This window comes from Acomys minous (assembly GCF_964271855.1).
Source record: "Acomys minous genome assembly, chromosome: 7".
NCBI classification, from domain to species: Eukaryota; Metazoa; Chordata; class Mammalia; order Rodentia; family Muridae; genus Acomys; species Acomys minous.
The window spans coordinates 65,151,912-65,165,854 of NC_140488.1; the positions used below are offsets into that span (position 1 = coordinate 65,151,912).

The window sequence follows — 13,943 nt, forward strand, 5'->3', positions numbered from 1 at the left end:
CATGATATAAATATGTTGTATGATATTAACATTACATGTTAATTCATCCACTTCATGATTTCATATAAAAGGCTTTTTACTGTTTAACAGACAACTTTTACTTCTTTAGGGGAGCAACTCCATAAGGTATACAGCCAAGATAACTAACATTGTGGAATATTCATCCAGACCTTATACATAGAGGGAAGCTACATACCACAAGGCCATATATGGAAGTCAGAGGACAATTTGTTAGAGCCTGTTCTTGCCTTCTAACACGTGGGTCCTGGGGATCAAACTCAGGCCATTGGGCTTGTAGGCAGGTGCCTCTATCCACTGAACCATCTCCGTGGCTCTGATTTCTTAGCCTTGATGATTTTGAACTTGAGACACCCGAGTCATCTGTCTAGGCTACTCATTCTGACTTTTAAAAAATATGAATCTACACTCCTTTTAAAGTTAAGTAAAAGCAGAGAAGTCACACGAGTAGGAGGGATTCCAAAAAAAGACTATGGCTCATGAATATATATTTCTTTATAAAACTATATGAACATATACTGTGATTTGCATCCAGAATTTATTTTTTGTTGGTCAATGTTTTATAATCTAAATTTTGTATTATAGATGTAGTTATGAGTGCCCATTCTTACTTGCTTTCTGGTCCTTCCATTTGTCTCATATGCCAGACTTTTAGGGTATTCAGCAGAGATGTTGAAAATGAAGTATCAGTCAAATCTAAACTACATATCTCTTCATCCTTTGTTCAATATTAAGACAATATAGAGTATGACCTAAGCTATTGCTCTCTACGCAGTGAGTCTTTGAATGATTGACAAGGTAGGCAACAGCATTAGAAAGATTAATAGCAAAGAAATGAAGCCAATAATGTATATCTGAGGACAGTAGTCATGGTAATTTTTTATCAAAGAGTTTAAATGCTTCTTAGGTCTATAATTTTTTTCATTTAACCCTGAGCTGCCTTTTCCATGTCTGATTGACTACATAGTCAATTAAAATAAAAAGTGAAGTATGAGACAAAAATGCATAAAGGCCATAAAGGCCATTGGATTGAATATTTTTTCTTAGTCTAACTCGTTTAATATGCACTAATAAATCAAGTGGACTTTCATCAAATTAGTAGGAATTCTTTTATAGTCAGCATTATTACAATAATTCACATTTTATTTACCCACAGTATGCAGATAGGAAAGAAATTTTAGGGGCTTGGAGAGATGGCTCAACTGTTAAGAACATGTAGTGTTCTTGTAGAGGACATGAGATTGATTCCCATCATCCATATTAGGTATGTCACTACTGCCTATAATTCCAGCTCAAAAGATTTGACAATGTCTTCTGGCCTCCAAAGGCACATGCAGATTCCCCCCATGAACACACGTGTGTGTGCGCGTGCGCACACACACACACACACACACACACACACACACACACACACATACACATTATAAAATTAAAAAATTTCGTGATAATTGAAAACTCTGATTTATTTAGTTATTTATTTTACTGTTTCATGTAAACAATTATATTCAAAAATTTAATGTTATTCCAGAAGGGATGGAGTACACTAAGGAAATAAGGCCCTATAAACACAGCAGTATCAACACACACATAATCTCACAGAGAATGTGGCAGCATTCAGAGGGCCTACAAAGGTCTATGTCAAATGGGATTCCAATGTTGGGAGAAGAAATGGGCACAAGCACCCATAGCTAACCCAGAAGCTATCTCTAATTGATAGGCACTCTAAGGGAGTCTCAAAGGTGATACAAACCACTCTTAAGGCCAGGCCCCATACCCAGTAGTAGATAGCCAACACAAAATAGACTCAATGGCTTCTTTGTAGATTCTTTTGTCTTACAGTAGGTTGTTTCTTCTTCTTCTTCTTCTTCTTCTTCTTCTTCTTCTTCTTCTTCTTCTTTTTTTCTTCTTCTTCTTCCTCTTCCTCCTCTTCCTCCTCCTCCTCTACATTGCATGTCATTACAGATTATACGCATCTGTTTTTATGTTTTGAGGTGATTTCTATGTGTCCAAACAATCTTTCTCTGTATATACATGTATATCTTATGTTTTTAATTTGGCTCTTTCTCTTCTGTTTGTTTTGTCCTAGTCCAGTTTGCTATTTTTTAAATTTTATTTGTTTTATTTCATTATTATTCTTTTAAAATTTTTGTTCAATTAATTTATTCAGATTACAACTCAATTGTTATCACATCACTTGTATCCTTCCATTCCTCCCTCCCTTCCACTTTCACTCTATTCCCTCTAAAAATGCATGCTTGTTTTCTAAGGAGAGACAGAAAGTGTGTGGATTGCAATGAGAGAGAAGTTAGAAGAAATCTCAGAGGAATTGGGTAAAGGATAACCATGATTAAAATATATTGTATAAAATACCTATTTTCAATAAAAGAAAGAAAAAACTCAATATTACTCAAGTTTCAAGTTTTTATTCACTAGAGCACTTAGAACTGAGTAGAATGAAAATTAAAATATCTCAATGTTGGTTTTTTCCTTGCAAATCCTCTCCTCCTAAAAATACACACATCTGATGCATAAAAATTTGCTGGCTTGATTCATATGTTGATTTTAATATTTTTTATTCTTTAAAATTTTATATCAATATATCTGTCAACTTAGAAAATTTATAATTGCACTTGATATTTGCTTCAGGTGATAATTCAGGATGATGGCCCTGAAAAATTGGACCCTAAATATTTTGGAGAGTTGCTTGCTGACCTAAGCCGCAAGAATACAGACCTATATCACTGCTTATTAGAACACATGGAGAGAATTGGAGGAAGGTACTATAGATGTACTTTTTTGTCTTGATGTTGCAGTTGTCAAATATTTTAGTATAATTTTATAATTTTTAAATTAGGCCTTTAAAGATAATTTTTGATCTGCATATGTGTATGCCTCCATGAGTTTATGTACAAGACATTTGTTTGGGTGCCCACATAGTCCAGATAGGGTTGGATAGCCTGAAACTTGAGTTATACACAGTTGTGAGCTGCTCAGCACCATTTTGGGAATGAAACATGGGTCTTCTCAAAGAGTAGTATGTAGCTCTAACCACTGAGCAATCTCTCTAGCTCTCAAGACAGTCTTTTTGAGAAAGCATGTTCAGGTTCAGAGCAGAACACTGGTACTCCTCCTGAGGAAATGGGGTGATTACATGGGAAAACTGAAAAAATGTTTAATTTTAGAAGTTAATCATGATGATTTTGGTGGCTTCACACCAGTGATCCTTACCTTAATTTTGAGGCCATCCTGGGCTATATATCTTATCTTGGCAGCTAGTGCTATATAGCAAGACTATATCTCAAAAAAGTCAAAACTAAACAATGAAGAAGAGTTAATGTACTTTATAAAAATCAACAAAGATCTCATTAACTACTTTAAGATCAGTTAAATAATTACGAATATCTTCTTTTTGAATATATTCTTATGTAATGTACTTTTATAGCAAAAACTAGTACTTGGAAAAGTAACTAAATAAAATGAATGTCATGTTAACAAGACAAAAGATAAATACTGGTGAAGATGTGGGGAAGAAAAAAATTGAATATTGGGGTAATTTACACTAGTCATTATGAGAAACAGTATTGTGGAGTTTTAAAATAAAAACTAAAGCTACCATGCTACCCAGAAATCTGACTACTGGGTATATAATCAAATTAAATGAAATGAATATGTAAAATACACACCTTCACTGCCATGTTCATGATACCAAGGAATAGAAAAAAAAAACACCTGACAATCTACCAGCATAAATAGAATAAAATTCTGTCATGTTTTACATTATAAATGGAATTTGAGATGATTCTATTTAGTGAACTAACACAGGCACATAAAGCAATTGTCACATAACTTACTTTGAAATCTTAAAAACATAAAAGGAAGGGGAGACAGGCTATCAGGATGAGACTTGATAGACTGTAGTCAGCTTGTGAGGGAGCAGCCCCCTGCCCCTCATCAGAGGTCTAGGGGAAGGGAATAGGGCAGAAAGGGGAGGGAGGTTGGGAACGGGAAGATAAGAGTGAGGCGATAACAGCCGGAATGTAGTATGAATAAATTATAATAAAATTTTTAATAAAAAATTTAAAAGCAAGCAATTTCATAGAAAGTAAGAGTAGGATGGGCATTGTCACAAATTTAATAAAGTAGATGGGTCAAGATGGAAATTTTATTCAATGTACAATGGCTGGATGAGGGTAAGTTCTATTGTACTATTACAGAAAGATGATTATAGTGATTAATACCTTTAAATTCCAAATTGAGAAGAAAGACTTTCAGTGTTTTCCTCATAAAGAGAATATGTTTGTCTTGGGAAGGGGAAAAGGGAGGGATGGTGGGAATGGAAGGATGTTAGTGAGGAGGTAACAATTGGGATGTGATGTGAGTAAATTATAAAATTAAAATATTAATTAAAAACAAAATATGTTAGATATTATAGGAGTGTTTAAACTAATTTGAAAATTGTACTGTTTACACATGGATATAAATATCACTTGGTGCCTCATAAATACATATAGTTCTATGTGTCAATTACAAATATTTGGGTTTTATGAATTTTATGAATTTTAACATATTACATTTATAATAGAATATATGCTTACTGCCAATACACCACTGTGTGTATGTCATTGATGTGTTCTCAATTTATAATTTTATCCATAAAATTATATTAAATATATATCACTATATTAATTTATATAGCATATTGTATGTAATATATATTGTGGAGGATTATATATTTGTAAATAGAAAACTGTATAATATAATAAATAATATGCAGCTAGATATTTAAATTTATACATTTACCTTTTTGTGTGTACATGTGTGTACGTGTATGAGTTTATGTGCACCACATCATTACAGGTGCCTCGACAGATCAGTAGAATTTGGATTTTCTGGAATTGAAAGGGAACATTCATTTGTTATTAAATGAGTTACCTGATGCTATATAATGGTGATCAAAGCATGTATGTGACAACAAATTAAAAATAATATAGAAGATAAAGGAATGTCAATAGATTTTTTAATTAAAATTTATTTTATTTTATTTTTTTATTAATTTATTCTTGTTACATCTCAATGGTTATCCCATCCCTTGTATCCTCCCATTCTTCCCTCCCTCCCATTTTCCCCTTATTCCCCTCCCCTATGACTGTTCCTGAGGGGACCTGGTGGCACTCAGAGGAAGGAAAGCAGGTTATCTATAGATTTTTTAACTCAGAATTTTCATTGACTATATTCTTTTGATTCTAAATAAATGTTTATAATGATTTATTTATTTATTTAGTATATAAATATAGAGAGTATGACACAATATACACAATTTTGTATACCTCTTAAGCTAAAGAAAGCATATATTTTCCTAATAAGTACCTTTAATATATTCTTTTAATCTACTCATCTCTTTTCTATCAATTTTGTTATCTTCCTGTAACCTTTCTCTTACCATTTTCTTCAAATACTTTTTGTTCTTATCTACTTGGTCATCTGCTAGGAAAATGCTAATGCCAGATAAGTATAGCTCTCTCACTTGGCTTCTCTCTCCCTTATATCTACTTCCGTCTCTACTAATCACCTTTCACTGTCTACTATCCACAGAATTTAGAGAGTTGTACAATGGCTATTTTATATAGCTTAGAATTCATGCTAGTTAATGCAGGACTTAATATCTGTTGACTAATTGTATGCCTTCATTACTGGTAATCCACTCAAAATATATCAGAGTAAAATAGAGCTGATTACTTAAATCTGTTCCATTATAAATGTGATTTTCCCTTTTGCTAGATTTTGATCATAATCAACATTTCTTGCATTACCTAGAAAAACTACTTCATGCATTCATTCATTTTGACAAGTTTACTGCCTTAATATATTTCTCTTCCTCCCAATAACCAATTTATTGAGTTACAATCATGTGCCAGACACTCTAGTGCTTATATGTATTACAAAATTTGAAAATTAACCTCATAAAATTTCAGATGAAGTTAGTAAATAAGAGCACATACCTACTGAGGGCTAGAGATGTATTCAAACATTTTTTGTATTCTCTTACCTATAAACTATGACTATGTTTCTGCAAAACACTCCTTTTTTGTGCTGTAGGTATGCTTTATGAATATTTTCCCCTGGATATATCCCAAGATATCTATTTGGCACAATATAGCAAATACCACTTACATACATGCAAACTATTGTACATGTATTAGCCATGCCTTAGGAATGGGAACCTGCAGTTCTTTTCCCATGATAGCTTGCATAATTTTATAAATGTATGCAAAAGGCTTTCCAGCATGAGCCATTTATCTCTATAATCAACATTTTGCTCATAAGCAATTGCATAGAGAATAAAGCTAGGGATAATGTATTGAAAGTCTTTTACCTTAAAATATCATTTCTGCCTTTCTGTCAGAACATGTACAACTGTTTTTCTTTTGTTTGACATGTTCACCATACATGTTCATACCCCATTCTTCTACCCTTGTGCAGAGGAAGCAATTAGACAAAAACTAAAGGTCGGTCTGTTGCCCTTGACAACACAGTAACTGTATTGTTCCCAGCTTTCACATTTCCTACAGGATCATATTTCAGACTGGTATAACCACTGACAATCTCATAAGATTTGCCTTCTTAATTTGGCTCCACAAACACTCTCTCAACCTCTCTGTCCAAATACTCATTTTGTTGCTTGAAAGTCTATTATCAAACTAGAATTTTGATTGTTTTGCTTTGTTTGGTATAGATTCAAATGCCATTCTAACCTCACATCTTCCTGATATTCATAGATTAAGTGAGTTGACTTCATGTTAAAAGTTTTTATTTTGATAAAATGGGATGAAAAACATGAAAACAGTAATAAAGAGAAACAAACTCAAAACTGAAAAAGAGAACCAAAGAGAAAAGGGGGATGTAGAACTACAGAAAACCTGTAATGGTTTTTTGATTCACCCAAGGACCATCTCCCTTGGGTGTCAAGAACTTCTACATCTCCCCTCAGATGGACTGGTAACAATGGATGATGTACTAATTCTGCAAATTTTATTATTTTTATTCAGATGTTGCTCATTTTAGATCAGCTAATTCCAGGAAAATTATTTTAGTCAAGCTGAGTGAAAGTTCCATTTTTAAATATTTAAATGTCTTTATTTATGATTCCAATTTAAACCAGTATTATTATGATATACAAAATATAAAATAAGAATAGGAATATTTAAATGTGGTTACTGGATACATTTTTCTAAAGTTGTGTTTTTATTGTTATTCTTTCAGCAAACAAGATTTTGACTCTGCAGATGCAGTAAGTCCAAAAATCATTAAAATTAAGTAGAAAATAAATACATTTGATTGTGATATTCTTTTATTTAGTACAAATTCTTTTACTTAGTACAAAACAGGTTAGTAAAATAAAAAATGTTAATATCTTTGTAGTGACTATAAAATAATAATCACAGAGACTATTTTTATGACTGTCAGTAGGATTTAAGTTGTCATTGTTTAAAGTATATTTAAATTTACCTGATCACAAAACTGTTTCAGAAGACAGAAATGTATACAATAAAAATAAATGTTTTCTAATATCCTGTGAAACCTATGGTGCAACAGCAACTTGAAGTAAAAATCTTTAAGTATCAAGTCCATTACAACTGTAATTTTGTAAAACTATTTATTTTAATTTTATAAGCAATCAGATATTTATTTTAGCACAATAAAAAGAACAATTACCTATTGCACATTAATTTTATTATTAATTCCGGTATACTGCTATTCTGCATACACAAAATAGTTCTCTAAGTCCTAAATTGCCTATGAAAAGCACTTATTTTAGCTTCTCTCTTAAATTTAGTTGAAGCTGACAAATGTTGCTGTGGTAACATTATAGTCTCTCAAAACTCACCACAGCCGCAAACAAATTTTCTTTAAGCTCTATAATACCTATAATTTCATTTCATGGTTTTCAAAATTTAAAAATTAAACTTTTTAAACATATCTACCACCCAATAAAACTTATGTTTGAATGAACATTGATGATACTTTAAGTGGAATTTGAAATTTATATTATTGTTATTATCTCCATCATCATCATTATTTATTTTATGAGTCAGGATGTGTCTATATATCACAGCTTGGTCATGAGCATATGTAGTACATATTAGCCTTGATCCTCTTGCCTTAGATGCTTGGATACTGGTTGAATAGGCATACCACCATACCCAGATAAGTAATCACTTTGTTTTAAATTGCTATTCCTTTCGCCCCTTGGTTCTGGAGTTCAAAGCCAGACCCTTGTAATGCTAGGCAAGCACTGTGCCTCTGAGCCCTATCCCTAAACTGATCTTTTAAAACGGGAATGGAATGTTTGACTGGTCATCCAAATCTTTTCTCTAACAATGAATTCAGTATTAGTTCCACATATATCTATATAACTGAGTATTTAAAAGTGAGACTTGGTAAAACTACAAATACTATTTGTAGAAACTATTCTTTAAAGGGTGACTTAATCTGCTATCCTCCTAAAATACACAAAAACCTATGGAGTGCAGCCCGTAAAATTAAACTGCTGCTGTTTTCAATGGATAACTTCCATTTTCTTACAGTCAGAAGACATTGAGTCATTGATTCCTAAAGGACTGTCAGAGTTTACAAAACAGCAAATTCGTTATATTCTGCAGGTAAGATGGAATCGATGTCTGGCTTCAATGTGATAGTTGTTGCTTCATCTTACTATAGTTTATTTTGCCATGTTTGCTCATTATCTGTTAGAAACCTGTTCTTTTCTTTTTTTTTTTTCTTTTTGGTTTTTCAAGACAGAGTTTCTCTGCATAGCCTTGGTTGTCCTGGACTCGCTTTGTAGACCAGGCTGGCCTCAAACTCACAGAAATCCTCCTGCCTCTGCCTCCCGAGTGCTGGGATTATGGATCCAGAGGGGATGGAAGGTGGGGTGAAACTAAGAGGAGTAGAGAGAGGGAAAACTATAAACATGATATATTGTATGAGAAAATAATCTATGTTCAATTTAAAATTTTAAAAAGTTGTAACACTACAGCTCAGATCAACTTACTAAATTAATTAATTAAAAACTTTTTATAATAAACTTAAATTGTGTTTTCTTTAAGTAATCAGTCATAGGCAACTACTACCTAAAATGATTCTCATAAGAATAGATAGTCTCAAATAAAAGCTATGTTGCACAGGAGTTGAAAATATTTTAATTAGATAGGATCACATTTTAGATTAGTCAGACCACCAAGACTTGAATGTTTAGCATTCAGGTAGCCAATCTAGAAATATTGTTGTCTTCCATGAATTGTTCTTAATTCATACTTGCAAGATTTAGTACAACCTAATTCTAAATCATAGTTTTTTCCCCTCTTTTTCTCATGCCAATTTCATACTCTACTTCCTCCATTTCTACTTCAGGCGGTGAAAATGGAAAGGCATTGTCTTACCTTTCCAGATTAGTGTAAGGATAGAATCCACAGGAACTGGGAATTCTGCAATAAAGAAAAATCCACAAATCAAGATAGAAGCTAAGGAAATATGAGTGAAAGTAGTATGCATTAAAAAAAATGCTAGTCAGGATACAGAGGAAAAGGGTTATGGGAAAGCAAAGTCATCCACATAATATGGAAATCACTATGGATGCTCATCAAAAAACTAAAACTAAAACTACTGTCTTAGTTAAGGTTTCTATAATTGTGATAAGGATTAATTTCACCTTCCACTTCCAACTTACAGTCCATCAGTGCAGGAGGTGAGGTAAGGAACTCAAGACAGGAACTCAAGTAGAAGCCATGGAAGAATACTGCTGTTAGCTTAACCCCCTGGCTTTCTCAGTTTACTTCTTCTACAACTCAGGACCACCTTCCCAAAGATGGCACTGTCCACAGAGATCTGGGATCTCTCACATTAATCATTAATCAAGACAATATCCCACAGACATTCTTTGTTCTTTGTTCTGTTTCTTTATGAAATGCATGGCATTTTAAAATTCCACTTTGATTTGTTATTATTGTTTTGAGGTGCGCTGGTTTTCGTGGTTTCTCTAGATATCAAATAATATATCCATGACTAAATCTTGTGTGTGGATTAGTGCATTTTAACAGTTTAAGAATCTGTAGAAAGCTTTAGGTTTTTATGTCTTTTTACTCTACATTTATATTATTCTGATACAGTACTTCTCCATTAATAAGTAACATATTAGCATCATATTATTTCAGCTACCAAACATAAATAAGAAAGTTCAACATAATTACAGCCTGTTGTATATACCCATATGATACTTTTCCTTCTTACTGTCCAATTGATTTAGAATTTTATTCTATTTAGAGAAATAGCTAATCTAGAAGGTCTAATAGTGATTTGTTGTTTCCATTTTTCTAGGCCTGAAAAGTAGCATGATTTGTTTTCTTCATTTGGAAAGGAACTCAGTTTCATTTGATATAAAATATATAGTTGACATTTCTGTTCTTTGAGCATTCAAAAATGCTCTTGTTTTTGTCTCCATAATTTCTAAAACAAATCTATTATTGTTTTAGCTGGTTTTCCTAGTAACTAAGATTTCTCTTGAAACCTCTCAATTTTTGTTTTTGTCTTTTAAGATGTTTGGTTTTGATTTCTCAAGAATAGATTTCTTTGAATATATTCTGTTTGAGATTTGTATTCTCTCTCTCTCTCTCTCTCTCTCTCTCTCTCTCTCTCTCTCTCTCTCTCTCTCTCTCCTCCCCCTCTGTCTCTCTATCTCTCTGTCTGTCTCTGTCTGTCTGTCTCTCTGTCTCTGTCTGTCTATCTCTCTGTCTCTGTCTGTCTGTCTCTTTCTCTCTCTGTCTCTCTGTCTCTGTCTCTCTCTCTCTCTGTGTATGTGTGTGTGCATGCACACATGCATGTGTACATATATATTAATGAAGATTGCTAACATGGAGAGCTTCTTAGCTGCTATTTCTCTGAATTTCTTTCATTTTCTACCTTTTTCCCTTTCAGAACTCTAATGATGTGACTATTGGGTATGCTTAAAGGATTCTTGGATCAGCTTCATTTTTGTAATTATCTTTTATTGTTGCTGATATTATGATCTTTCCTTTGTGTGCTTACAGTTACTTTACTCTGTCCTTTCTCTGATTTTTTTTTTATAATTCATTCACTAAGAGTCTTTCTGTTGCTGTTTTCTTGCTTATTGGAATTGTTATGAATTTTTCATTCGATTATTTTTTTTACCCATTTCTTTGCTAAGAATCAATGGCTTATTGTAGAGTAATCTGTTTTAAGTCTGTTCTTAATTTCATTATTATATTCTATTCAATTTTTTAATAAATGAAGAAAAGTAATAATTTCATTATGAAATTTTCATGTGTAGCTGTCATTGCACTTTGTATATATTAATCTATCCATTACTTTTGTCTTTGATCCTCCCATGGGTGAACCTTCCTACACTGCCTCACAACACCCGTCTACTGTTATACAACATGTGCTCTCTTCCTCCCCTCTCTCTTTTTCTCCATATTAGAAAATATATGTGCTATTTGTGTTTCTTATTATCCCGTTTTGTTTTTCCTCTCCTCCTATTACTTTCTTTCCTCCCTGTCTGCTATATGAATATATGTACACACACACACACACACACACACACACACACACACACACACACACACACTTTCTAAATTCCAGAGAAAAGATATAAAGTTTATCTAAATTTGTCTTATTATGCTTAAAAGATCTGTCATTCTTGCCACTACTTGAAATAGCAGTTTTATTGTTCTTTATGATTAAATAAAAATCATATATACATAGTAAAATTTTATTCATTCACTTATTGATTCCATATCATAGCTATTGAGAATATGCCACAACAAATGTGGGAATGTAGGTATCTTTGTGGTATGTTGTCTTAGAGACTGAGTATATGCCTAGAAGTGTTGTGGATGGACTACATGGTATTTTTTTTTCTATTTTTTTTTTTTTGTGAAATCTTCCATATTGATTTCCACATTGACTTGAAGAGCTTACATTTCTACCAGCCATATATTTATATTCCCATCCCCTGCATCCTGGTTAGCATCTGTTGTTTGTTTCTCTAAAAGTTTAAAGAAAAAAACTGTGATAATAATAGTCTTAGATGGCAGTAATTAACTTTTACAATTTGAAATTTATTGGTCCACGATTTTCTAGATTTTATGTGGGTTTTTGTTTTTGTTTTGTTTTGTTTCGAAAGCCAATGTTGTTTAAATAGCTTTGCTTCTGTATGTTAAATGGAAGTATTCTCTTGAAGCTTTTAGTATCATAAGAAAAACAGCTTTATGTGTTTGTGGGTGAGTCTGGGTGTGTCTAGAACTGATAATCTGATAGAACTGATAGTCTCATTTTCAGCCATGCATTCCTGGCTTAATTTATAGAGCGGTTTGTGACTTTCCCTTTCTCAGTGTCTCGAATTTCTTGCTAAGCATTTTATGGTTGCTTAAAAGTCTTTGTTGGGCAATTCTAACAGTTCTTTTCATCTTGATATTGGTATCTATTGATTGGGATTGGTTTTCCTTATCAACTTGAGACTTCTTTTTTATCTTTCAGTGGTGAGTGAATCTTGATGAAAACATGAGCATTTTGTTACGTGTTTTGAAACTCTGAGGCTCATTCAGATAGTTTATTTTAGGTTACCTCCTGCAGTAAATAATCAGAAGAAGTGTTATAGTTTCTATTACTACCAATTGGAAGTGAATGCTATAACCATCCTGTCTACTTAAGATAGTACAGAAGGCTTTATGTTATCAACTGTACAACAGAGTTTGGTATATCATTTTTGTGTAGTTAGGATGAAAGTCTCATCTCCCTACTCTCTCTACTGACATCAACCTAATAAATAGTGTTGATGTGTCTCTTTAAACTGGTAATGGCAGAAGTTTGGGTTCATTTCTCATCTTCTTATCCTTAGGTGAAATAGGAGTTACAGTTTTCCCTACTAACCTGATGTGGTATTTGGTTTGAGTCAAATTTTTATTGCCTAAAAGTTTTCTGCATTTACTCTGTTCCTTTCATCATCTTGAATTTTTCAACATGTTTATGTATAACTGTTTATGATTTTTAGTCACACTTAGTAAGGACATCAGAAAAAAGTGTCTCTGTTCCATCTTTGCAGAAGGTAAAGTTTCCTTTTAAAACTTTCCCATTAAACAAATGAGAATAATTTATTGTAAGAGCATTCTTTTCCTTGAAATTAGTTGATTCCATCTATACTTCAACATTATAAAGTTTATTAGAATTTGGTGAGCATATTATGTTATAAACATCAACAAAAGCATGGAGTTTTGCATGTATTTCCACTATTATAGAATTTATTGATTAATAATATATTCATAAGCTATGTCAGTATGTTGGCAGAACATCAACAATTATCCCTCATTTTATTTGATATTATGGCAACTGGAAATGGCAAGTTCTTTTATGCAAATGTTATCTACTAATATTGGTTCTCACACTATGCATTTCATGTTACGCAATAACATATAGAATATTGAATTGCTAAGAAACCATTAAAGAGATGATGAAATTCAAAGAATTCTTTCTAAAGGCCTGAGCACTCATACAAATGCAATGAAAGCCATTGGATGTAGTTAGGTAAGATATTAAGGAAACCTGTCCTGAATGAGTTTTGCAAGATAAATATCTCTCCAAAGTATACATGGGTCAAAGAGTATTCATGTTGTAGGGTAGTCAATATGAGGCCATCCCAAGTAATATCAATTCGAGGGAAGCATGTCCAGAAGATAGGGCTATTATGAGCTGTAGTTCTGGGGTCAGTTCTGAAAGTTTTCACTTATTGATAGCATGATTCATGTACCACATGATATGATGAAGTATCAATAAGGCTGCACATGTCAGTGTTAATAGGTTTACCTACTTTATATGAGTGTTGAATCATTCATTTGTTGGTGTGTATGGTAAACTGT

General features: G+C 32.6%; 2 protein-coding genes across 4 annotated transcripts in view; one reads left to right on the forward strand and one right to left on the reverse strand.

Moving 5' to 3' along the window:
- The window catches only part of POF1B (POF1B actin binding protein), a gene marked incomplete at its 3' end in the record, with an annotated part of 73,574 nt that overhangs the window by 40,922 nt on the left and 18,709 nt on the right, over positions 1-13,943 (forward strand). For 2 of the 3 annotated variants that reach the window (XM_084788791.1, XM_084788793.1), the window contains exons 7-10: positions 2,665-2,795; positions 7,279-7,306; positions 8,604-8,678; positions 13,082-13,135. In XM_084788791.1, the coding sequence (XP_084644917.1) occupies positions 2,665-2,795; positions 7,279-7,306; positions 8,604-8,678; positions 13,082-13,135 (288 nt within the window). The remainder of the gene's footprint in view (positions 1-2,664; positions 2,796-7,278; positions 7,307-8,603; positions 8,679-13,081; positions 13,136-13,943) is intronic. The other variant, XM_084788792.1, reaches the window with a different exon arrangement.
- ZNF711 (zinc finger protein 711) overlaps positions 1-13,943 on the reverse strand; it is an 86,391-nt gene that overhangs the window by 24,978 nt on the left and 47,470 nt on the right. The window contains exon 11 of the mRNA XM_084788786.1: positions 9,456-9,500. Within this exon, the coding sequence (XP_084644912.1) occupies positions 9,456-9,500 (45 nt within the window). The remainder of the gene's footprint in view (positions 1-9,455; positions 9,501-13,943) is intronic.